We start from the raw sequence: 27,275 nt of genomic DNA on the forward strand, positions 1-27,275 counted from the left end.
AACGCCCCAAAAGAATAAATTCCGAAACGCGTCTCTCATGCGCGCACACACTACACTCCGTAATGAGGTTGATTGCTTTAATTGGATGTTCCAAATTTACACAACGCAGAACGCGGGGGGGGAGAGATCTCAGCCTTTCACGGGAAGGGTGCCGGAACAAACGGAGGCGCAAACGTCGTTGATGACGCCAAGGACACCGTCGGTGGTGCCACCAACGCCGTCATTGGCGCCAACGCCATCGCCTCGGCGCTGTCACAGAGGCGACGGTGTTCTCGCGTGTAATCGCGAGCGGGTAGTGAGCTTGGGAGTTCAAGGGTCGTGTGGGCTCATCCGGGGACCCCCAGCGCAAATTATCTATTTTAACTCGTACAGTATTCCCTCGTTATCCGCAAGTGATGTGTTCCGGAGATGCTGGCGAATAGCAAATTTCGCGGATATTGACATTGGCTTAAGAAAACCTACATTTTTCATGAATTACCTTAAATACGAAAAAAAAATGCTATTAAATGCATGAAAATGATCTCACCAATTTATCTCATCACTTTCTCTATCGCTCTGTCGATGCATTGGTCGTTTTGAGTTCCAGATGCGATTTGCGGAGAGCGGATAGCGGACGTTCTTGAACAGCGAGGGAATACTGCAGATGTGCTGGCCGCCACGTTCACCACCCGCACCCCCCGCCCCCACCTCCGATGGAGAAAATTGTCACGTGTTTTTCATTTGTGTTTTACAAACTCGTCGTGAGATGCAAAAAGGATGTAGTGACACGACGGAAGAGGTTCGGACAACGGAGGTGTAGTGGTATGGCATGAGAGACGTCGGATACGCGGACGCGTAGAGATGTGGAATAGACGTTGGCAGTGCACAGGGATGCGTGGACGAGAGAAGTGAGCGATGTGTGGGGGAGGTGAGAGAGGTGTAAGATGGAGGTGCGGTGGAATGCAATGCGATGACACGCGAATGTTGACGGAATCGGCGGACGTTCGGTGCACCCCGATGTCCCAATCGGGGTCCCTGAGCTTTTGCTGAATCCTGCTCATGCGCAGCGTCGCCACTGTGAGAGCGAAACTGTGGCCGCGCTGAGACGTGCGGTGTAGCGAGCAATTGATAAATAATTGCGGTCTCATAAATGCTCTTTCATAAGCGCCCGCTGATGGTAATGAGTATCTGTGACGGTGGCGATTACGCTGATGGAAAAATCAATGGTGGTGGTGGTTTTAATTAATTTAAGATTTGCTTCGGAGCACTGCCGCCTCCCGAAAATGGGTCATCACACAAGACATTAGATTACGATGTGGCTTATCGTTCAGTCAGAGGGCAGTGTTTGTTAATGACGAAGGTTGGTCGGGAGTGTTTTAATCATGCGATTTTGCAGCCGCTTCTCCATTCCTTCTCTTCTCACCGGCGGCCGTTAACCCTTTCCCGTTCAGCGAGACGTCTGCAAGTGGGGGGGGGGGTGTCCCCGTTCACCGATGGTTCTCGGGAACGCCCCAGCGGCTCAGCGTTAATTGTATTGAGAGAGGCGCCGTTGTTTTTAAAAGACGTTGTTACTCACCGCGGAGAACTGTAGCGACAAAACCGCAACTCGACGATAGCTGGCGGCACCAAGCTGTGTCACAAGTTTATAACGCAGTAGGCTTTCGCGACCAACATTATCCATAATAGAGGTGTTTTTTGGGGTTAGATCGCGCAATTATATACGTGTTGTTTAACCCGTCACCACCCGACGCAGGCAATTAGTAAGATTTGTCATGTAAAAAAAAGTGCCATTTCAGCCTCATTTGGCGACAGCCAGAGTTGGCTGTTGCCTGCTGATGCTGGTTGTGACACACGCCCTCCCGCATGGCCTTGTGGGAGCCTCTGTGCGTCTTCCAACCTGAAGACGGACGATGATGTAACACGTGCATCATCGCAAAGAGAAAGGGTTAAGAACCCTTCACCGATTCCTCCGACAGATTATTTCGGTTCTCATCGTCTAGGCCCATTGGTTCGCAACCTTTCTTGGAGCCACGGTTTTTTGTCAACCGCTGAAGATAAATTTGTCACCACCATGCACGGATAAAACATTTTAAAAAATCTAAATCGTAATGTCTGCAACAGTTCCATGGACTACTTCCGACGGCCGTGTGGACCACAGAATGGGAACCTCTGCCCATCATCCCTCTGGGGTCACCTGGTACGCAGGAAGCCGTGGGTTTGATCCGACCCCTTGACGCCTGCTGTATATTTGGAGTTTGCATGGCTCTCTCCCCGTGGTCACGTGGATTTTTCTCCAGGTCCTCCGGTTTCTTCCCTCCGCATTTAGAAACATGCATTTAGAGTGTCTCGCTGCTAGAAATTTCCACATGATGATAAGCCACTTCATTGGGCTATCATTTGTGGCCAGGTCGCTTCTGAAAAAGAGCTATACAGCTCAGTGGACCTTACATGGTAAAATAAATAAAAAACATGTTTTTAGTTTAGTTTTAAAATACCGCATCATGGGGAAGTCACCGGTGGTTGTGCTATGGATAAACTCGGTGGGCGGGCCATAGGAACGTGGAATTTCCACCACTTTCCCAGGGCTGTATTGATGAGCAGCGAGCGTGTCGATGCTGATTTGAGGAGGAAACCACTTTGACACTTTTTGTGAACCAATGTGTTGAGGGAAATCTTAGTGGGGGTGCGCTCCATTGATTTGAGAGTGGCGGTGACAAAAGGGGGTAGGCTGCTGCCCCGAGAGGGGGCATCTGCGTTCAGGAGCCGACAGATGGTCCATCATCGGTGGTGGATATTTTTAGCGCACACACACACACACGGTCGCATGGACGCACGCAGCTATGCACAGGCACACATGCACGCACACACGCACACCTCGTATACAAACATACGCGTCTGGCGCATGAACGCACACAGCTATACAAATATGTGCAGATATGAAATTACAAATATCCCCCCATTCCTCCCTGTAGCTTACATAGACTGTTGGGGGCGAGTGCTGTTAGTGAGCACCTGTGAAGGCCGACACGGCGTGCCAATGAGGCGAAACTGTCGCAGACGCCGCGCCCGGCCGCCTTTAACAGGGTGGCAGAGTTAGGCTCGGTCACGGAACGGGGAACGCCCCACCGAGGGGACGGAGCGGTGCCGGGTGGATTGCTACATCGCAGGATCGGGAGGTAGTTGTCAGCGGCTTGGGGAGGCCTCCATCCAGCAGTGGATCGACCATGGCTGATGGCGATGTGGGCCGTGGCTTGAGGATGGGTTCATCCAGCAGTAGATCGGCCATGGCTGATGATGATCGGGGCCATGACTTGGGGATGCGTTCATCCAGCGGTGGATCGACAAACGCCTCCCTGCGAGTACTCACACCGCTGCCACTAGGAGAGCGTCCCTCCACTGGACGGAGCTCCGTAGGCTGGTATTTGGCCTACTCTTCCACGCTGATGGCCGACGACGAAACGCCGATTCCCCCGGTCGGGGACCGCCCTGCGAATGACGACGCGGGGGGAGGATGTTGAATCTGCAGCGTCGCTGACCGACGTTCCTCACCGTGTGTTTCCGCCGTGTGCCCCCCCCCCGCCCACCGGCAGTGCTGCATCGATGACTACTCCGAGGTGGTGGCGCTGCTGCTGGCGCACCGGGCGAACGTGAACCCCCGCGACTCGGAGGGCTGGACCCCGCTGCACGCAGCCGCCGCCTGCGGGAACCTTCCCCTCGTGCAGCAGCTGCTCGGCCAGTCAGTGGCACACGCACACACACGCACGCACACACACACGTGCACACACGCACACGCACGCACACGCACACACGCACACACACACGCACACACACGCACACACGCACGCGCACGCACACGCACGCACACACGCACACGCAAGCACGCACGCACACACGCACGCACACGCACGCACGCACGCGAAATGGCAAACATCCCCCGTGTCGCCTGTTGGGTTACGTGGTGGTCAGCAGAGAATGGCAGAAAAATAGCATTGTTGTATTGCACGTCTATGCTCCCACATCTACAGCTCCCCACTTTTAACAACCACCACGAAACCGCATGGTGAAGTATGAGTAAATAACACCCCCCCCACACACACACACACACAAAAGAAAAGACCCCCGTATAGCCTTAACAGACTGTAGGGGCAAGTGCTGTTAGCGAGCACCTATGAAGGCCAGAACGGTACACGAGGGCGTTGGTGGCCAGCAACCACGCCCCACCGCCTTTGTCTCCCTAGTGGCGATGTTTACACACCGCACTGCGTACTCATTTGAGGCTGAGTCGAACTAGGGGAGGCCCAGGACCGGTTCAAATAATCGTCACCAGTGTTGGCCGTGAGCGGGAATTTAACTTGGGTCGCTGGGTTCATAGTGCACTGCACTAACTGCTACATTACCGCACACTCACACTCACATGCACTCACACGCACACACACGCGCGCACTCACACACACACACGCGCGCACACTCACACACACACACTCTCGCACATGCACAAACATGCAACAGCAACAACCAACAACCGCCATTCGCTACTAAGTGGTGGTGACATCACCACGACGCTTGTGCCAGGCCAGGTGCGCTTTGAGCCCACGTGAAGTGTCGAACGCTCGCTCGCCGGAGGTCACGGGACGGACCCAGCAGGTGCCATGGGTTGACTGACTCGCACATACGAAGACAAAGATCTCCCGTATAGCCTGTAACAGAGTATTGTGGAAGGTACTGTTAGCAAGTAGTACTGATGAAGGGGGTGGGTGGGAAGCACCACGCCCGGGTCACCTTTGTCTCCCGAACGGCGATGTTTAAACACACCGCACCGGGTACTCATTTGAGGCTGAGTCGACCTAGCAGAAGACCCAATTTCGGTTCGAATATTTTCCACCGTTGTTGTTCACGAGCGAGGATCGAACTCGGGCCGCCGGTGCGGTTTGTAGCGCGGTGCGCTAAACAGCGCGGGCGGGCGTGCGGACGGGTGGACGGGCGGGCGGGCGTGCGGACAACGGTTCAGATGGGTACCCGTGCGTTGTGACTCGTGGCCACGGCGCAAGAGTCGGGGCACGGTGCGAGTGACCACGGCCGACGGGCGAAGATTAAAAACGCTTCTCCGGGCGCACGCGTGTCCTCCCACTCGCCCGCCCGGCGGGCCCCGCACCGCGTCGCGTCTCCACAATATCACGAAGAGTATTTGTTATTTGTCGATTGCCTCCCACTGCTCCGAAGCATCCCGGTGCGTGGGGCTCCTCCGACCCGAACGTCTTCCACCTTGACCCCCGGCAGAGTCGTCCGTCTGGCGAATTGTTGTTCACCGTCTTGCTCGCTCAAACGCTTTCTTTGCCCGTGAATCTCGGCCGCAAACCAAGCGGAGCTTCGATTCTGATTTTCTTTCTCCTCTCCTCTCTGCCTCCTCTCCTCTCTGCCTCCTCTCTGCCTCCTCTCTGCCTCCTCTGCCTGCTCGTGTTTCCGTGATTCTTGGCCGCCAGTTTCAGTCGCCCCTGTCACGTGCAGGGCGGCCGTGGCCCCGCGTCGCAGGCTCTGATCTCGCTGCGGTGACCCAGGCCTCGACTCAAATCTTTGTTCTGGCGACGAGGCCCCATCCCCCTCAACCCTCCCCCCTCACCCCCCTCCACCCCGACAATTTGGCGCGGCTTGAAATTGAGCACCTGGAGCTGTCGACAGAGACGCGGGGATCTTTCATTTTTAGATTAAGCGCAAAAAGACACAAAGGCTGCCCTGGATGCCTCAAGTAAAAAAAAAAAAAGATGAAAATATTTTTGAAAGCCGCGGCCTTCTATTGAGAGGTTGCTCTCGATGATGCTGCGCGTCAATCAGTGGTAGGCGTGGGATTTGAGGCCGACCCCTTGTCGTGGGTATTCATGCCTGCCCACCTGCCTGAGTTCCCGCGCGCGCGCAAGTGCACGCAAGTGTGACACTCGGCCTCCTTTGTGCGTCGCGTGTCAAAGCCACGCACATTACCGCAGGTGCGTCTCCTTCATTCGAGCAAATGTGAATGTAATAATAGTATTAATAATGATGGGGAGCGGTGGCACAGTGGTGAGCGCACCGTGCTTGAAACCCGTTGAGTTTGATTTACAGCCGCGGCCTAAGCATGTATGTTGAACTTCTTCCGCATCGTACGTAGCCAGCCGTGTTGTTCTGTCAGTCAAATTTTAATCGCGGATGGAAAGTTTCGCCGACTGATCTCCCGACAGTGGCCCTGAGGGCGGGGCGCTTTGGCATCGTTGAAGTTGCCATTTGTTGTCACCCTGATTTCGGTGAGCGTCGTCCGGTGGCCGTGGCGATGGCGATGGTACGGGCCGTCGCAGGTGGACTGTTGCGGAAGATCCGCGTCTTGCACCCCCACGCACATCAGCGAGGGGCAACAGCAGCGAGTGGCGGGGTCATATCCGAAGCAGCCTTGGGCTGCCACCACCATTTCACTGACCCGCACTGTGAAGACGACGACGAAGATGAAGACGACGAATTTAGTCAAATTGAGCGCGCTACGAAGTTGTGTTCACGTTCTTTTTGCCTTTTTTAATTTAAAAAAAGTGTTTTCCATTTGTCTCGGAGGTCGCCGCATCTGCCGTGCGCGACGATTTGAGATGGTCATCGTTTTTCTCGGACACTCATTCCCCCCCCACCCCCCCCCCCCCCCTGGCAAATGCTGGCTCAGCATCCGGTAAAAAATCACGATTCCCCCTCCTCTGAGCCACTGCGACCATTTCCACTCAGAATGGATCGATTTCATAAAGGGGGTTCAGTGATTGGGCGACACTTTATCCTCGGCTCGATTTCTATTTAGTTTAAATTTTTTTCTCTTCCCCTTTTCCCGTAACTTTGCAGTTAAAATAGTAATTGCGTTTGGCGCGCGGCTTAGACATTGAGACGGATCCGCAAATAGTGGAAGGTGAAGGCTCCGTCATTGATCACGGTTGGTAGCGTGCGTTCAGTATGCAGCGCCGGCGCCGCACGTGCCCCTGTGTTCGTTCTGTCTGTGGCCCGGCCAGGGCGCCCAGGTGACAAGATGTTAACTACCTTGCCTGCTCTGCAGGAGGTCGTGGGTTTGATCCCGACCTTGATGCCTGTATAATTGGAGTTTGCAAGTCTGTCTCTCTCTCCCTGTGGTCGCGTGGATTTTTTTCTCCGGGACATTTGGAATCAACGTGCATTTCGAGTATATGCCCACGTGATAATAATCTACTTTCGTTTAGCCATCATTCGTGGCCTGGTCGCGTCTGAAAAAAAGAGCTTTATATCTGAGTGGGCCTTACCTGGTCCAATAAATAATAGTTTAGTCCTTTATTAATTGTGCTGTAACGCGATAAAAGCGGACTGCGAGCAGAACACCGATCACGCAGATAATTATCAATCACTACTCTTTGGTTCTTTCGGTAAAGTCACGTAGGTATAAAATATAAAATAAATTAAATCACGACGTTTCGGGCGCAACACAAGCGTCCGTCATCAGGTGGGAACAACCACAGCAAGACACGCTTGCTGAAGTAGGCCAAAGAGCTGCTAGTAACAAGGGATTATATAGATGAGGGAGGGGGAGGAGCCAGGGATAGAGAGGGTGAGGGGTATGGATCCTTGCAGTCACGAAACTTCTAATCTAGAATTAGCAATCAATCCATATCGGCCCGCTTTTCCGAACTGAACTGGGTCATGGGGGGCAGCACCTCCACCAAGGCCTCCTTCCATCCTGCCCTGTCCTCCGCCAGCGGCATCAACTGTGGCTCTCGGATCGCCGGTTTCTCCTCGGCCCAGGCGCACCACCACCTGGTCTTTCCAGCACGATAGCAAGCGCCCTCTGGGGATGATTAGCCAATCAAAATATGGCGGTGGAGCCGTTTCAATATACGGGCAGATCCACCGAACGCCGATCTCGTCGGGTGTCCGATTTAATCGCGGTGGCGATGTCGTGGGCGGTTTTCATGTTTCACTTCACTCGCCGTCTCAGTCTCGTCTTTCACCAACTCAGCTCGCGCCAAAGGGCAACTGTTGTTGTTGTTGTTTTTGACAACTTTCCAACGCAAGTGAAAAAGACATGAGTGGATTACCTTCGTGTCTTGTCAGTGTTCGTAACGGGGGCGGTGGGTGGGTGGGGTGACGATGGTCTGGGTGGCAGTGGCGGGCGGGCCGGCGGCTATGATACATCGGATTCCTCCGGGAATAATTAAAGATTCTGATCCTGATCTTGTAAACAAGCTTCAATTACGAAGACGACTTTTGTTTCAGCGTTGTGTCGCTCATGAGGACCCTGCCCCGTTGAAAGAAAAACCGGCCATATTGATATAGAGAACAAAATGAAAACATTACTCCTGCGCAGTATTTTGCAAATACGCAAAACAAGTTTTGCCCTCAGAGCTGCGTGTCGGGCTCCCTGCTCATGCATATTAATAACCTCCAAATGAATTTGTTAAAATGCATCTGCAGAATCCACGTCCGCCTGCCGCGTGATTTATCCCCACTTTTTTGCATTGCCCCTGGAGTGTAGAGGTTGGGCTCTTCTGACATGATTATCTGCGTTGCGGAGTTATAGTTCGAGGTTCATAAAAAAAAATGCACGCATTGAGCTTGGCCGTCGGCCAGATCTTGTCCTGAGCTAGAGAGCGAGCGCGTCCCAGATAAATCAAAAGCAAAGAGAGGTACACGATAAATTAAAACGATCGCACATTGAAACGCTTTCATATTCAAATTGCACCTTCGCTTTTCATCACTTTGTCAGTGTATCGGCGATAAATAATCGCGCCCTAAGCCGTTCCGCGAAAACATGACGGAAAATAAACACGTTTAATTCAGAAAGTAAAACAAAAGCAGTGAATAGCTGATGCACAGTTCGTTGCCATGACATTAAAATTAGTTGTCTCTCAGCTTCACTCGAGCATCAATTGCGCCTGTGCTGTCTTTACACCCTTTTGTTTTACGCTTTGCTTTGATAACACTTGTAGCTTCATGATGATAATGATAACATTTATTTACCTCGGGAAAACATCGTTGAGTCTCAAGACTCTTTTTTTCCAGGAGGCTCCTGTTTAAGTTTTGCAGTTGGGAGCGATGCTTCTGCCAATGTGTTGTTTTTCTTTCAAATTCGCCAAAAGCTGGACCCACGGTTGTGGCTGGCACACGCACGCACGCACGGCGTCACTTTTCTTTTTCTCAAACGTCCGCGGCGTCTCTTTAACGCCCGTTCCCCTTTCGAAGCAAGTCGCCGACGGTTAACGCAGCCATCGGCAGTTTTAGTTTGGACGGAGGGGTTTGGCTGCCCGCTGCGGGATTTGACGACAAACTTCGGCAGGGCCGTCTCTCGCGCTCTCTCTCTCTCTCTCCCCGAACGGAGATGCGCGCGGTTTCTCAATTCCTGAGTCAGGCCGAAGTTTGTCTCGGCAGAGGAGTGACGTCGGGTTGAAAACTTTCCCCGACGTCACTTTCGTAGTTCTATTTTTATTGATTTAGTGGACGTCTTAATCTGCGTGGACGAAAGCGGGGGTTCACGCATCGTTAGGAGAGCCAGACATTGTCCACCTCTTCGCTGTTGTTAGATCAGCCAATCGGTGAGCTCCGTGGATCTTTTTATACTTACAGTATATATGTACAGTGTATATATACACATAAAGTATGTAGTGACAGCCGAAACAGCGGTCATCAACAGTAGTAGTCTTTATTTCCACCCCACCCTTATATATACCTCAAGCCCCCTTTCTCGAAGGTTCCTTGACCCACTCTCCCTCCAGCCAATCACCTTCCACTTTGCTGAACCGATCTCAACTGACCTCCCTGTCAGTCATCCTCCGTTTCCCTGCTCTGTCCATGTTGTATTTCTCCCTCCAAACCCCTTCAATTTCCCTGCCTCGAACCAGAGGTCGCAAACGAGTTTTGATTCCTTACCCGTACCCGTACCCAGCCGGGTACGGGTACCCGTTCCCTACCCGTACCCTACCCGAAATGAGTGACAAACAGTTACTCACCAGTGACTCACGGCCTACCCGCACCCGGCCGCACCAGGATCGCAAACAGGTACCTGTACCCGGCCGGGTACGGGTAGCCGGGTATCGGTTAGGGTACGGGTATCGGGTACCCGATTGCGACCTCTGCCTCGAACCCAATCCCCTTTCAGCACCGTTAGGTACCAGAGGCCTTTGTTTTGACTTCCTTAGTATCCGTGGCACGCGGTGTCCCCCACATCAGGTGAGTTTCGTCAGTCGGTGATATAATCTCGATGCGCACACACACACAGAGTACATAGCGGCTTCATTCAGACTCGCTCGTCTGGGCTCGCCACGACAGAGTTGCGCTTTTGGCCGTAGCCGTCGCCGCGCTCGGTGATATTCTCTGTCCCGCTCGCGTCGCGACGTCGCTCGCGAGGGAAACGAAAACCGATTTGCCGTCTGGAGCCTCGTCGGCCGACTGGGGGGGGGGGGGGGGGGTTGCGATTCGTTTGGTTTACAGCCGCGGGGGAAAAACGAAATAGGCGCGCCGCCCCCCTCCGCCTTCCGTTGGGAGGCTCGTGCGCGCTGAGCAGAACGTCGCACGGCATCGTTGAAATGTCACGGGGGGGGGGGGGGGCGTAATTAAAATAATTTCTATCAAGTAAAACTGGGAGGATAACCTTTTCGGATGCAGTGTGCCGTAATAATCGTGAAACACAGAAGGCCAACACCGATGCATGGTTTCGCCTGCTTCATAACGACACACCGCTGGAAATAATGTTTTTATCCCTGACGGCCCGCGGCTAATGGACCCCCAAATGCTATTTGTTCTCTTGTATAGGAGCAGATGTTGTGTGATCTTTTCAGATTGATCATAATTGTTTATGGGGCTGCCGAATTTTCAGGACAATCTATATCTGGGCGCCACGGTGGCACGATGTTAGCTGCCTCGCCTGCTATACAGGAGGCCGTGGGTTCGATCCTGACCCCCTGACACCTGTATATTTGGAGTTTGCGTGTCTCTCTCCCCGGGGTCGCATGGATTTCTCTCCGGGTCCTCTGGTTTTTCCCTCCAAATTTACAAACGTGCGTTTAGAGTATTTGGCTGCTATAAATTTCCACGTGATAAGCCACTTCGTTGACCTATCATTTGTGGCCAGGTCGCTTCTGAAACAAAAAAACTACATAGCTCATCGGGGCGGGCCTTACCTGCTCAAATAAAAAATACATATTTTTTTATCAAGGTGCCTGACCACAAAGCACGACGGCCAAAAACGTAAAGTGTCCAGCAACCAACAAACAGCACTGTTGATTTTGTAATAGATAAGAGCGCGTAATAAGCTTCACGAATTTGGAGCGAGGTTATATAATGCCGTGGGGAAAGAGGCAGTGGCAGTGCCAGAGAAGAAGCAGAAAAGTGGGTGTTGTGAGTGAGTGGGTTGAATGAATGAGTAGGTGAGTGGGTGGTTGAGTGACGTGTCAGTGGATGAGTGAGTGTGTTGTTGTGACCTGCAGTGTGGCGGTTAAACGCAGTGTGGATGGGACAGTCTGCTAGACCGAGTCCTCAACATGAGCGGAGGTATCGATGAGAGACGTTTGCGGGAACAGTAACCATGGTAGTAGCAACAGAAGAATGAAACGGAGGCGACTGCCCGCTGGTGAACGAGCGAGCGACCGGATTTAATCCTTATCAAGTGCAGTGATGAAAGGAACTGGGTTGCCCGACCCATATATGACAACATCAACTTCATCCAAATATGGGCTACGAGTAATCATCGTCCGTAATTAAATACGACTTTGGCATGGAAAATAAAAAAAAGCTTCTAAGATGCTTCCTTGGGCCAGATGAGTAAAAGAGCCGTTACATGATAGGTCACGTGACATCATTGTGCCATGCAAATTCGTGGTTTTCCTGTGGACCAGAATATCATTGTTAATAATAGCATTGAATATCATTGCTGTCAAGAATATAATTGTTCATGATGACGGAAGAAAATCATTTAATATTGTTGAATAATGAATATTGTCAATACACAGTGAAGACTGTCAATACAATCCTGACAATACACAGTGAATATTGCCACTGAATATTGTCAAAGCTATAATTGTCGTCAAGAATATCATTATTGTCAAGAATATCATTATTGTCAAGAATTTAATTGTTGTCAATAATTTAATTGTTCACGATGATGTTAGGCAGAGCGTGGAATCGCCATGCCTGCCTCTGGATATTACCGTCGACTTGAGGGGCTTTCTGTTTTTTGTTTTTTCCCCCCTGATGCGTTTACGGGCTTGCAACCACGTTCTGATCCGCGCGGCGTTCCGCCGTTTCTCCTCCGCGTTGCCCCGGCAGCTTCTTCTGGTTCCTGGAAGCGCGTCGGCGAAGCCGGAATTGCGCGTCGTGCAGCAGCAGCCTGCGAAAAAACCCGCACGCGGGAATGCCGTTTGCGTGTGTGACGCGTGTCCGTATTTCTTCGTTGCTTCCGTTTTTTTTCAACTCGTTGAAATCAAACCCGTGTGTGTGCCGGCGTGCAGTGGGGCCGATCTGCTGGCGGTGAACGTGGATGGAGACATGCCCTATGATATTTGCGAAGAGCCAGACACCCTGGAACACATCGAAGGTGCCATGGCCGCCAAAGGTAAATATTTGATCTTTGTGCGTCGCGTGCGGAAATAAAAAAAATGTATATACACGCGCACGTCCCGGAGTAGCCACCAACTCCTCGCGCCCGACGCTCAGTCGGTTGAATGCAGCAAAAGGCAAAGGTGCGGCCCCTGCAATTGCTCGCTCGTGCCACCGCTGGCAGAAATGATCTCTGCTCGAGAGAGCTGTAGAGAAAACACCCTCTGGTCGCGGGAGGGGGTATTTTTGGCCTCCTCTTCTCTTTCACGCTGACCAAACGTCGGGGAAGAGGCGGGAGTCGCCCACACTTTACCCCACCGACGCACGTGACCTGCCCGATCGGCCACCAAACTGCGATGACGTTGCTCCTGCTGTGGGCCGCTGGGCGTGTAGGCGGTGGGGATTCAGGAAGCTCGTTGTTTCAAACGGCTCGCTTTTGGAGAGATGCAATCGAATCGGAGACCTGTGGATCGCGACGGTCCGGCGCTCCGCCGACCGTGAACGTCGTCGTGGCACTGGCGTGCGAGCGCGCTTTCGTGAAAATTGAGGCTTGTAAATTACACTTGGTGAATTACATCTCGTAACGAGGGTCTCTCAACCAATCGGCGGCGAGAAATGAAAGGGGGGGAGAGAGAGGCCAGCTGCCCGCCGGTCGGCCAGCTGCGTTTTGAAAAGGCTTCGACTCCGCATCCTTGGGAGGCGAGAGAGCCGTTGATTGTACCGTTAAAGAACGGCGCTCGCTCTCTCTTTCTCTCGCTCGACGGTGGAGGCGGTAGGCAGGGGGGGATTACCGTTTTATCTCAGCGAGCGAGACGCTCGCCGAGTGAAATACATCTATTGCGCACCGGGCTCTACCGGAGAATCCTTTGCAGCTTTTAAATTAAAAAGCCCCGAGGGGCGATGCGCCTGGAGACAGGACGGCGATTGTTGCGGAACACTCGAGGTGGCGCAGCGTTAAATCCCGAAATCCACTCGCACGAACCGCGTCGCTGCGGTCACCGCTGTTTTATGCGCTGTGGTTTTAGTGCCGTTGTAAAACCCCGTGACGGATCGCGGAATCCTGTCCCTGCCGATGGGATGACTCTGTGTATTAACGATTGACTGCCGCTCGACACCGTGAACTCGTAGCTCTCTTGCCCCTGTGCAACCGAGCCGCTCTGGGTGGCACCAATAGCCCAGCGCGGCTCACGAGGTGCCAGGTTGGTTTTCCAAAGGCGTTAGGGGGTGGCGGGGGTGGGGGTACTTGTGGTCTCCCGTGAATCACGTGTGATGGGTGGGGGGAGGGGCGGGAACCCTGCAGTAAATTTCTTCCGTTTTCCAGCCCCTGATAATAACGTGTGCACGTACTGCCCCGTGAAAATCCACTGCTGGATAAAGGCCGTGTCGGTCTTGGGGCTTGTTTGACTATGCTTCGTCACGCCGGTCAGAGCCACAGCAATCAGAGCCACAGCAATCAGAGCCACAACAATCGGAGCCACAGCAATCAGAGCCACAACAATCGGAGCCACAGCAATCAGAGCCACAGCAATCAGAGCCACAGCAATCAGAGCCACAGCAATCAGAGCCACACCGGTCAGAGCGGGTTGGTGATTGAGGGGGGCCAATGGCCACTACCCCCGTCTCCCACCATGGCTGGGAATCGAACACAGGTCTCGTCCAGCAGGGTACGAACCACTGCACCACTTCTCGCTTGAGCCCCGTACACAATACACAATATATATACAAATATAAAAATGCACCAACGGAGGTGGTAAGCCTCCCGCTGATGCGTTTATTTATTCATCAGGCGCATTATTTACTCACTTAATTATTTATGGACGAACCTTTAAAGCGCAGACATGCCTTCACGGTTAACTTATTAAATAAACAAACCACGCTGCTGCCGGTGACGGAGGTGACGCTGGCACCCCGTGACGCGGGGGTTTGCCGGCTCTGCTCCCCTGTCCACCTCGGCTCTCTCTTGCCAGACTCGCGCTTTCAGTTGGCGCGTCACGTCGGCTGAACTTCTCGGGGCGGTTCTGTTCCGTTAACCCATGGTGTAACGGTCAGCACACCGAACTTGCAATCCAGAGGTCGCCAGTTCGATTCCATCCTCAGGTGCGGCGGTTGAAACAGTTGTGCAAGTTTCTTAATTCTTCTCCCCCCACCCCTCATCTGCCGCCTATGTTCACCCAGCAGTGTGTGGGGTCACCACGGGAAGCCGCAGTGGCTAGGAGATGTTAACTACCTCGCCTGGTGTACAGGAGGTAGTGGGTTCGATCTCGACCCTGACGCCTGCTGCTGTATATTTGGAGTTTGCATGTCTCTCTCTCATCATCATCACGGTGGCAAGGAGATGTTGACTACCTCGCCTGGTGTACAGGAGGTCGTGGGTTCGATCTCGACCCAGACGCCTGCTGTATATTTGGAGTTTGCATGTCTCTGTCTCTCTCTCCCCGTGGTCGCGTGGAATTGGTCTCCAGGTCCTCTGGGTTTTCCCCTCCACATTTATAATCAACGTGCGTTTAGAGTATTTGGCTGCTATGAATTTCCACGCGATGATGAGCCACTTTGTTGAGCTATCATTTGTGGCCAGGCCACTTCTGAAAAAGAGCCATATAGCTCAGTGGGCCTTACCTGATACAATTTAAATAGTTGATAGTTTTTTGTAGTTTGTCGATTGGCAGGGCGTGTGTGGTGGGTTAAAGTGTGCGTACTCCCACTTCTTCCAATGTGTCCGGCCGGCCAGCATGGAAGAGTAGGCCCACGATACCCACTAGAGGGGCTGTCGAGAGCTCCCTCTGCTGGGGGGCACTTCCACCAGCCGTGGCGTGAGCGAGCAGTTGCAGGGGCTGCACCTCTACCTTGAGACGGCATGTGTTGGGGATTGGCTTATCGAGCGTGGGATCGATGGTGTGGTTAATCGAGCGCCACCTGCACGACAGTCTGGCCCATGTGGTTCTGCCGGTGGAGCAGCTGTCTCACAGCCACGAGGTTGTAAGTTCAAATCCCAGATGGGGTGTTGAATCAGCCGATTGTCATCATTCCTTTCGGGTGGGGGAGGGTTAATAGAAATTATTTTCGGTTAAGGAAAAAGCTACAGCGGTTGTCATTCAGAGAGATTGGTCCCCCACCTTTATCATCATCATCATCATAAGCCATGATCATTTCCTCTGCTGGATGAGTGCCTGCCACAGCCGTGTAACAATCAATTGACAGTCCACGTCGCTCGTGCACACGATCGGAATGTAGAATAATTGCGTAAGGCCGGCTCAGGATCTCCGTGGGCGAGGAGCTTTGCCCAATTGGTTGGCATTTTGGGCACGATTCTCACGTTGGCAAACGTTACCTTTTCATCAAAGTTTGATTATTTTGCTAAAATGCGCCAAGGGGGGGGGGGGGGTATCCATCACTGACAATGCGTTAACTATCACTTGGCCGATGTGTTTGAGACATTCCATCAAGGCTTGAAGCTGGCCCCTTTTGACTTTTGGCACTTTGCTTTTCCTCCACAGAAATGTATTTTTAAACCGTCAATTTTATTCCATTTGTGCTATTGACAACCGTGTCATCAGACAATTTGTGTCCAATTTGAAGGTTGGAACTGTTGCTGAGCAGTGCATTACATGGTGTTCGATCTCAGTCTTCATCACAACTCATTGCATGCGAGTCTATGGGTCTCTATGTAAGTCTATGGGTCTATATATGAGTCTATGGGTCTCTATGTGAGTCTACGGGTCGCTTGTGTGAGTATATGGGTTTCTGTGTGAGTCTACGGGTCTCTGTGTGAGTCTATGGGTTTCTGTGTGAGTCTACGGATCTCTGTGTGAGTCTATGGGTTTCTGTGTGAGTCTATGGGTCTCTGTGTGAGTCTACGGGTCTCTGTGTGAGTCTATGGGTCTCTGTGTGAGTCTACGGGTTTATATATGAGTCTGTGGTCCCTGTGTGAGTCTACGGGTCTCTGTGTGAGTCTATGGGTTTCTGTGTCAGTCTACGGGTCTCTGTGTGAGTCTGTGGGTTTCTGTGTGAGTCTACGGGTCTCTGTGTGAGTCTACGGGTCTGTGTGAGTCTATGGTCCCTGTGTGAGTCTACGGGTCTCTGTGTGAGTCTACGGGTCTCTGCGTGAGTCTATGGCTCTCTGTGTGAGTCTGTGGGTCTCCGTGTGAGCTGCTGACATTGCTGCGCCTGTCCGTGCCACGCCGCGCGCCGCCAGGCATCACGCAGGAGACCATCGACGACACGCGCTCAGCCGTCGAGAGGCACCTCATGGAGGACGTGCGGAGGGCGATCGCCAACGGCGACAGCCTGGAGCATCGCGACGCGCAGGGCGCCACGCTGGTGAGCGCACCAAGCAGCCCGGCTCACCACACTAACCGCACCATCCCCAAAGCTACTAACCATCCCGGCGTGACCGGGGCAGTCCCTGTGTGTCCCCTCCCTTTCTCTACCACCCCCCACCCCCACCCCCACCCCCCCCCCCCCCGTTGAAAATTTGAATGTCGTGCGAAATCTGAATGTGGGTTCTGGCCTCGCGCTTCGCTCGTCATTTTTGGCAGAGGACCCGGGAGCACATGTGCAGTGGGCTGGGGTTGGCAGAGGTGCGGGCTGCGTGCAGTGGCTTGGTCACGTCTCTTCGGAGATAAAAACGTTACGAAGGCCGGGCGTGGTGTGCCTACGCCGTCTCAGAGTGTTGTTTTGCTTTTGAACGGAAGGCACGGCAATAACGCGATTCACTCGTGTTCGGATCGGTACGATGGAGGCAGGCTCGGCAGCTTCGAGGTCAGCGCACCAGAGCTGACACCGCTGAGATGCTGGGCTCAAGGCTGGATTTCAGCCGCCCACCTGCAATTATAAGCCGGCTTGCTGCGTTCGCAATTATTTTTCTTCGTAATGAATGCCGTTCGAGATTAAACCGGACTCTCGAGTGTGGCGAGTTGATGGGTCTCAGGCCATTCACCGATGACTGCAATCAACCAAATCACATTAAAATTGGATTTGCACTCAATTTGGCAAAATTCCACTCAGGAGAATAACTAAATAATAATATTACCTTTCCCTGTCGTGCGACGATTTAATGTAACAACATATATATAGGTTGGTGCTATCCCTGCTATGAAGGTAAAGGTGCAGCTCTGCAATTGCTTGTTCACACCACTGCTGGAGGAAAGGGACCCCACTGGAGGATATTTGGCCTACTCGTCTAGGAGCATAAACCATCGCTACGCAAACTCTGGTCATCCTCGCAGCGGTTTTTGGCTGCTCATCAAACATAGACGGTCACCGCATCATCGCGCGCTTTCGGATGCGCTTTTGCGGCCGTCTGGAACGCTCTTCCTTCCGATATCAAGAAGCCACTGGAGCTACGCGCTGTTAAATCGTCCAGGTTGAAGACGAATTTCTTTCGAACTGCTTTAGTTTGTTGCCCTTCCCCCGCACCTCCGAAGAGCACGGATGGCTTAAGGTACGGTGCGGAAGAAGTTCAGCGCGCGTGACGTACAAGGCGTCTCGAGTGAGGCAGCCCCTACGCGACCCGCCGACCCGCTGGGTGTCGTCGTTCAAATCCGTGAACGACGAGAGGCACCATCGGGGCAGGAACATCACCGTGGCGTGACCGTTCACGCCGACGACAAACGTCACGTCCAGGACGATGTGCGTTGCGGCCGTTTCATCGGGACGCAAATCTTGCTCCCCCTGTGACTCGGCGGGGCCCAGTGCGGTTTGACGCATGAGCAAGTTTTAGTTTGTGGGGGATGGGAGTGGGTAGGTGGGTGGGTGGTGGACCGCAGTGATTTCATAAATGTGTCCGTTTTCTTAAGGAAAAATGAGGTCTTGGGGGGTTTGGATGAGTGTAAAAAAAACCTGTGAAATTTCACGACATCTGGTAATTATAGATACGTTCTAACGGCAGCAAAGGTCAGTCGGTGAGATGTAGTAGATTGTTAAGCCCAGCCGGTGGAGACGCGTTGGCTTCGCAAGCGTTTGTTTACAGACAAAAAAAAATCTTCATTGTTTACGTAATGGGCTCTGACACAGCATAGGGCCTGTAATATAATTGCGCTGTAATGCGCTTGTGCCTCTGTTTCCCTGGAAACTGCTCTTTAAATCGAATCATCGTCCCCTGCACTCGCGCTCGTTTATCCGTCGAAAAATCAGCGCGGCGCGGCAAAAAGCGTCGATGTCTCTCCTCGGTGAGTGCGCGCAAGGCCCCCGTTAACTAGCGGCGCCCCCGTTAACTAGCGGAATTGTATTTCATTTCATCATGGCATTCATTGCAAAATAAAAAAAGCAGTGAACGGAGCAAGCCGGTTTTATTATGGGGGGGGGGCGGTTAAGAGAAAGACTTAAGGCCAGGATCTCAGCGGCATCAGCTCAGGTGCTCTGACCTCGCAGCTACTGGGCCCACCTCCATCGCACCTAGCTGAACATTAATGAATCACATTGCCGCCGTGCCTTCAGCTGTTCCAAAGCAAAGCAAGACTCTTGAGACGGCGCACGTACGGCGCGCCCAACCATTGCGTCACGTTTTCTCTAAACGCAAACTCACCCAGACTCTGCATTCAGTCAATTACCACAAAAAAACAAAGATCCCACCGTATCGCCTTAACAGGCTGTCGGGGCAAGTGCTGTTAGCGAGCACCTATGAAGGCCGACACGGCACACGAGGGGGTGGGTGGCCAACACCATGCCCGGCCGCCTTTGTCTCCCCAGTGGCGATGTTTTACACACCGTGCCAGGTACTCATTTGAAACTGAGTCGACCTAGGGGAGGCCCAGGACCAGTTCAGATAATCCCCATTGGTGTTGGCCATGAGCGGGAATCGAACTCGGGTGGCTGGGTTCGTCGGGCAGCGTAGCGCTAACCGCTACACTACTGCTCCCCACAGTCAATTACCACACACACACATCGTGCGCGCTTCCCGTAAACCGTGTTTAGATTTAACTCAATTACAAATCACTGGCGCTTTGAGGCCTGGCTTGAAACTCGATGCAGACTTGCGTGAACGTAGTTTCTTTTCTTTTCGTAATTTCTTCTCTCCCGCTTTTCCCCCATGTTTGTGCTGTCGACGACGTCGCGTCACGAGTTGAAAATCGATTCGAGCGTCGCGCAGAGCGGTGCAACCCTCCGTGTTCTGAGGATGGCCCACGGACATGGGTATTGCAGAGCTAGCTCTGAGACCCACTTCAAATGACCTCTGGTCCACACCGTACATGGCAGCACCCCCTTACCTCCTCTGCGTATGAGAGTAATGCTCCTCGCATATATATATTTAAATTTCCAAAAGAGACTACATAAATTAAACACCATGAGTTTAAATTGACACTCAAAAAATTATCCACCTCACTGATGTTTGCCACTCGTCCACATTTCATTAACATTTTATTTGACCTTGACCCAAGACAAGAGGACCACAATGCAGTTCTTCAGGAACTGTTGATGGTTTATTTTTGCATTATTATAATGACATATTATAATAGTGCACAAAGCCGAGTGCTTTTTTAACACGTTTTTTTGCGAACAGTTTCTCAGTCAGGAACTCCCTTCCCTCTGCAGTCTGTGCTCTCAACGTCCTACCCCTGTTCAAGTCCAGGCTGAGGACAGCCTCTCTTTGTTCCCTCCGCCGATGACCGACTGCATCTCTCTCTATATATATGTAACATGAATCAGAATCTTTCTTTATCCTGGAGGAATCCGATGAGCCGCAAAGCTCTTTTTCACAGATGTCCAGTGGTAAGCCGGCTATTCCTACGCGGGCGTCTTGGGGGTGCGGTTACATTTACACGTGATATGAATCCAAAGTGCGTTATCGCACTGTAAATGTGGGAAAAAAGATTGAAACGGTTAAGACAAATTGGAAGTTATTAAGTGTCTAAATATGATCGTATTTCAAGGTAATTGCCCGTAAATGTCATCCACAACTGCAGTTGGAATCCCTCTTCTCCAGTCTCCACCGTAAAGTGGGTCCGCGCCCTGACACGTATTGTTACAAGCTAATTATTAGGCGTTTAATTAATGATCGAATTAACATCTAGTTCTTACGCTCATCGTACAGTATACGTATCGGATCACGCCGTACGAGAATCGGTTGTTCGTCATTTATTTACATTATGAACTACTGTAGATAATTTGTCTGCTATTATTATAATGAATGGCACCTGAGAGGCAGGAAGAGGATGGCAGCATGGGTTTGAGAACATAGGCAAGATTTAAAGGGGGCCCTGCCACCAACCCACACGTTGACACACTCGCCAATCTAAATTATCCACTCGCTTACCCACTCACCCACACTCTCGCTCGCTCACTCACTCACCGAAAATACATTCTGACAACGGGCTATAGGTAAGGCGTTTTTTCGTGATGCCGCTTTTGTCAGTGACACGCGACCACAAATAAAAACTCAACACGTTTGTCAATAGCGCTGCCCTAGAAGGAAATGTATATGTAATAGGGGCAATTGCTTTAGGCAGTGGCCGTTCGTGTGCTCTAGAGAAGGGGACGTTGCTTGACAAGCAATACCCGTACACAAGTGCAAAATTAACGCCGGCCGGTGGATTGAGTCCAAAAGTAAGGGGCGGCCACCTCCCACAAAGTCTCGCTCGCCACTATCGCAGACCCCGGGCGTGCAAGCGGCGGCTTTCCGCTCATTGGAGAACGGTCCGCACCATCGGGCGTTTGCCGAATTCACCCGTTCGGTGCCGGAAACGTCTCCTCCAATATCTCTGCTTTTCGCCACATCAGGTCACATCTTACCCCCCTCCCGAGCAGTTCAAGATCTCGGGATGAGCGTCCGCTCGCAGTCATTTTTAAACAAGAGCCGTGCCGCCATCGCGGATGCTCGGGTGCCACTTATTTGGCGAGATCGACAAACAGAGAAATATAACAGTATTTTTTTTGGTTCTTTCGGTAAAGTCACGGAGAAGGGAAATAATGTCTTTCCGACAGACCTGTTCTTCACCTGAGGACGGCTGCTTGCGTTGTGGCCGAAACGTCATGAGAATTATTTTATTATGTTTTATTTTTATTATTTTTATTATTTCCATTCTACGTGACTTTACCGAAAGAACCAAGAAGATGAATCCCTGCAGTCACGAAAGCTTTAAATCGAAAAGTTTTATTTTTTTTAAGAGCAAGCGGGCTGCCAGCCGGCTCGGTGCGCGTCAGCACGTAGCCTGATGTTTCTGCGGACGCTGGCGAGCGTGCCGTCCGTGCCGTGCCTCCGCGTCCCAGGGCACGCCGTCTTAAAAAAGCAACGCCCTCCCCATTGTGCTCATCCATCCGGCCCGCATTCCAAACAACCTGCTCGCTCGCTGGGTGGGTGGGGGGCCTTACGCAATTGTCACGCCAAATATTTGGCTATTCGACTGTACAACTGGCCCTGGGAGCTTTCTGTGTATCGTGCTCGGCTGAGTTGAATCTAATAAATCTAACCGGCTGAGTTAAATCTAATAAATCTAACCGGCTAGGTTAAATCTAACCGCCTGAGTTAAATATAACCGGCTGGGTTAAATCTGACCGTGCCCTCGGGGCCAATGACTGTCGCACCAGCCAACCCAAAGCATTGTGTGGTCACACGAGAGCCTTGGTGTGGTGATCTGTGGATCATACAAATATCAGCAGAACTCCCCCCCCCCCCTTTGCTGAGTAACGTTCCTTCCCTCAACCACAGTCTCTCACTGCCAATCACGGACACCTTCTCTTGGTCCCCCCCCACCCACTCGCCCACCCCCCCCCCCACCCTCCGTTCATCAGTAAGTCGGTACATGCCACCTAGCGTCCGGCGGTAAATCCGGTCCGGGAGCAGGTGCCGACCTCCACAGCTCCGGGGCACTATGGGCCTTCCCTACCGGCGTGTGGGCATCTCCGGAGACTCGGCAACGGAGCTCTCCCCGTTCCCTTGAGGTTTAAGTGGCAGTCGGTAGGCGGCTTTCGCTTCCGGGAACCCGACATCGGCATTCCCAGCCCACGCCTAACCCTGTGTCCCGTCGGCAAAGGGACCGGCGGGAAGTTGAACGCCGACAACTCCTCCCGTGAGGGACGCCGCCGAGCGGTGCCGGTACCTTTGCACCGCACCAGCGCTCGCCTGCGGCACCGCAATGTGCTGCTGCTCAAGATTTGGCAATGCCGATCACCAGAAGCGGCGGGGGGGGTGGCCTGTGCAGAATGTTTGGAAAAGACGCCATATCGGTCGGACAGGAGACACGACGACTTCGAAGAATCATCATGGGACCTCCTTTGCCAGTACCAAAATATACTAATAGGGGTTTTCCCCTTTTTTTTTCTGGCAACAAAACTGACACCTTTTGCAAGGAATCATGTTTACATTAACCACAATACTTGCAGTCAAATGCAAACAAAAAACAATTCTCTGATAATGTATGCATTGTCTTTGAAACTGATTGGTCCACACCAGAGACAGCTTTCTTTAGAGCCTCGTCTCATATGGTGTTCGACCAGATGACGCCAAAAGGCGCACAAGACTTCGAAGAAAACGACGAAGACGACGTAGAAGACGCAGAGGAAGAACGGTATTCATGACGCATGTCAAGCCTGGCTGTCAGGGCCCAGTCGGTGGTGCTCGCCTTGGGTATTGAAAACCTTTAAAGCTCATCTTGGGGTCCGAGACGTTCGGTTTAGAAGTCGCCCATATTTTTGAAGTCAGTCGATAATATGGGCGTCGGTGATATTTTGAGCTTATCTCAAAGACCCGCCCGTACATTTGACATTGGCAGCAATTTTTTTTTTACATAGAAATTAATGAGTTCTCTCTATATATTTTTTGTAATTGATTTGCTCTCTTGCAATGCACACGACGAGGAAAGGTGTTGACGCTGATTGCAGCTCCGGTGATGCCTGGTGTTTTCTTTCCCTGCCTGCCCCAATGAAGTGCCTCGTGACATCATCAGCGACATTTGCGTTGTGCCATAATTACCTATCCTGGTGACACCAAGGTTCTTCTGGGGCGCCACGGTGGCTAGGAGATGTTAACTACCTCGCCTGGTGTACAGGAGGTCATGGGTTCCATCCCGATCCTGACGCTTGCTGTGTATGTGGAGTTTGCGTGTCTCTCTCTCTCTCATCATCACGGTGGCTAGGAGATGTTAACTACCCCGCCTGGTGTACAGGAGGTTGTGGGTTCGAATCCCGACCCTGACGCCTGCTGTATATTCGGAGTTTGCGTGTCTCTCTCATCATCACGGTGGCTTGGAGATGTTAACTCCCTCGCCTGGTGTACAGGAGGTCGTGGGTTCGAATCCCGACCCTGACGCCTGCTGCTGTATATTCGGAGTTTGCGTGTCTCTCTCTCCCTGTGGTCGTGTGGATTTTTCTCCGGTTCCTCCCTCCACATTTAGAATCATCGTGCGTTGCGAGCATTCGGCTGTTGCTATAAATGTCCACGCGACGGTAAGCCACTTTGAGCTATCATTTGTGGTAGCCAGGTCGCTTCTGATAAAGAGCTGTACATAGCTCAGTGGGTCTTACCTGGTAAGATAAAAACGAGTGTAGTGTCGTGTTTCATCAGGAGTATGAGGATCCTAGAACCTGGCTTCTGCGCCCCCCTGAGTCACGACTGAAAATGTGTTCTCGTGACAATGTGTACGTTGTAAATTGTGTTTTACTGTTGTTAGTATTTATACTCTTGGTATGTCTGCTTGGTGCTGTGCATCAGTGACGTTGCTGTGAACACAATGGACTTGCAATCCGATGGCTGAATATAAAATATGTTTTAGTCTTATTGGCCTATTGGCTTTCCGGATCAATATTATCCGGCGGCATTTGTCTAAGCGATCAACCTCCCAGGCTGATTTTCACTTGAGTCACCCTGGCAGGGAGGCTGGCCGTTCGCAGATTGAAGAGGCGTTTTTCTGCGATCGGTTTGGAGAAACGTTATCATAACGCTCCCCTATTATTTGAGTAGGGTATCTATAAATAACTCGTCTGCATATAATAATACACGTCTTTCTTTTTGGGGGGGCTGTGGGCTGTTGTTTAAAAGGACCAATTGCAAGGTCGCTAATCGGGTGAAGGGCTGCAGAGGCCGAGATTGAATCACCGCTGGGGCGACTTTGTGGCTTTCTCTGCGGTAACCCGTCAGGTAAACAAGGAGTGTGTGTGGGGGGGGGGGGTTGCTTTGGTTCACGAATGACGTTTTTTTTTCCCGCTTCACGACATCGACTCCGTCTGAAGTCGGACAACAGTGCATCCTCTGCCGGTCGGCGCTTTGAGCTGCATTCGCCCGCACGGTTATCAGCAAGCCCGAGGGCTTAAATGAAAGGAAACCAAAACTGTTGGTGGCTCTCTGACGGCCCGCTTTTTTCTACTGGCGCAAAGCAAGCCGAGCCAGCGCCGGTGAACGCTGTCTTACGGGTGTTTTTTTTCCACTGGACAAAGGTCGACTGGACGTGTGTGTGTGTGAGAGGAAGAGAGCTTTCTAGCTCGTCGTAGGCGGTACGACCACTCCTGGCGAAAAGCCTGTTTGCAAGTCAGGAGTGTGAAGGAGAGCCCACCGGGTCCTATAGCCAAGGTTAGACTTGGCACGCGAAACGTCCGCACCACGCGCGAGACATCACAGACGGCCCAAGATTACCGTGAAGGACGAGCTGGCGGCAGCGGTCGGCCTCTCTTGGGGCGAGGAACAACAAGTTGCCAAGGACAGGCAGAAGTGGGAGGGAACTGATCGCCGCCTCGTGTCCCGCAGGGGATGAAGAGGACCAACTGACGAGCTAAAATCGACTGGACGTCTGCGGGAAAGAAAAGAGTACTCTTAGGCTTTTTCGGTAAAGTCACGTAGGTAAAAAATAAAAATGAAATTAATGGAAGTAATAATAGAAATAAAATAATAAATCACGACGTTTCGGAGGCAACACAAGTCTCCGTCATCAGGTGGGACCGTCACAGCTAAAATTACTGCATCACTTGATGCATCACTTGATGCAGTAATTTTAGCTGTGACGGTCCCACCTGATGACGGAGACTTGTGTCGCCTCCGAAACGTCGTGATTTATTATTTTATTTCTATTATTACTTCTATTAATTTAATTTTCTACCTACGTGACTTTACCGAAAACGCCTAAGAGTATGAATCCTTGCAGTCACGAAAGCTTCAAATCTGGAAAGAAAATAAATATTATATTTTTTCATCATTTGCCGCCTCGCAAGACATCTAAATCTGGCTCGGGGGGCCAGGGGCGGGGATAATAATGCCGCCAACTGCTGACAGTCGTGGGCTTGTGTCGTCCTTGTGGGGATGAGATTTGCTTGGCTCGATAGACCTCGCCAGCTGCGGTAATGTCCGAGTAGTCTGAATTGCGTGATTTTTGTGCACGTGCTGAGTACAAGAGACGCAAACTCTGAACGATCGTTACGGTTTCATCACTTAATTTACATTTCACTTGCGTAGTCTATGGGGGGGGGAGAGCAGTTCATTCCTTAGACGGCGCTGCGGCCACACCGACCGCTCCCCCCCCCCCCCCCGGCGAACCCCCACTGCGTTTGGTCGCGCGTTCTCCCGCGGCTTGCCGTATGACACGGTTCGCAAACTTAGCACCCTCAACGTGCAAATTCGACACGAACTTGCCGCTCGCCGGAAGGTGGGAGGACCCGACCGTGGAAGTTGCCGCGGGTCTCTCGCGACGCGGCCACGGTGGAGCACCGCTGCTCGGACACGGCACGGGAGATGCGTGTCTTCCCACGTTGTCCCACGTCGTCCCACGTCATCCCGTAAGTGGAGAATCAAAGAGTCGCCAATCTGCGGCTGTGGACAAGCCCATAACCATCTGAATCAGAAATCAGGATCTGAATATTTATTTATACTGCAGGAGGAATCCGATGAGGTTCGAAGCTCTTTTTCACAGGTGTTCAGTAGCGGCGGATAAGAACGTCACAACAACAAAGTAACAAAAACACAATAAATTTCGTTTTAAAGCTTTCGTGACTGCAGGGATTCATCTTCTTGGATCTTTCGGTAAAGTCACGTAGAATGGAAATAATAAAGTAATAAAAGTAATAATAAAAACAAAGCACAAAAAGTAATAATAATTAATTAATTGCTCCCTTATAAGCCATAATAAAACATTTATTTTATTATGTGTTTTTTTATTATTTCCATTCTACGTGACTTTACGGAAAGCACCAAGAAGAAAAACACACAACAGGAGTGCAAAGTACAAGAAAGGTAAACAAATCACCCAAACACGTCCAAGTAAAACTAAACCATCCCCAATCCTACCAAGAAAATCCCACTGAGCTATTAACTGATTTTTCCAGAAGCGACCTGGCTCTCGCAAATGATCGCTTGGCAAAGTGGCTCATCTTTTGGACATTTACAGCACCAAAATAATCTTGAACAATCACCGGCGAGTTGCGCCATCCACGCGCACGCTGGCGGCATCGCGGCAATCCGTGCGGCGCCTACTGCCGCCTGGAATTGGTTGAAAGCCCTTCACATTCAACCGTGACATCATCTCTCCAAACTGTTGCTTCCATGCCATGCGACAGAAGAAGCTAGAAGATGAAACGGAACTCGTCTTTCTCGATGCTTTCTCCGCTGTTGGTTCTCAGGTCATTTCTTTTCCTTCCCCCCCCCCCGTTTCATTCGTTATTTATTTGTGTTTTTATTACATTTCTGGCGACATTTATTTATTTGTGTGTCTCGCGTTCCGGCGACCTTATTTGACGTCGGTGCATTCACGAGGACGGAACGTCAAAGCTGAACCGCAAGCCCCGTCCAAAATACAAAATTATATCTCGGGAGGAGGAGGAGGAGACAG

The 27,275-nt window shown here is 51.8% G+C and overlaps 1 protein-coding gene across 1 annotated transcript in view; it reads left to right on the forward strand.

The window, feature by feature from the left end:
* The window catches only part of LOC144735180 (protein phosphatase 1 regulatory subunit 16A-like), a 143,024-nt gene that overhangs the window by 87,823 nt on the left and 27,926 nt on the right, over nucleotides 1-27,275 (forward strand). Inside the window, exons 4-6 of the mRNA XM_078617633.1 lie at nucleotides 3,570-3,715; nucleotides 12,444-12,547; nucleotides 16,724-16,848. Coding sequence (XP_078473759.1) covers nucleotides 3,570-3,715; nucleotides 12,444-12,547; nucleotides 16,724-16,848 — 375 coding nt within the window. The remainder of the gene's footprint in view (nucleotides 1-3,569; nucleotides 3,716-12,443; nucleotides 12,548-16,723; nucleotides 16,849-27,275) is intronic.

The sequence above is a fragment of the Lampetra planeri genome, chromosome 54, assembly GCF_965212315.1.
Source record: "Lampetra planeri chromosome 54, kcLamPlan1.2.h2, whole genome shotgun sequence".
NCBI classification, from domain to species: domain Eukaryota; kingdom Metazoa; phylum Chordata; class Hyperoartia; order Petromyzontiformes; family Petromyzontidae; genus Lampetra; species Lampetra planeri.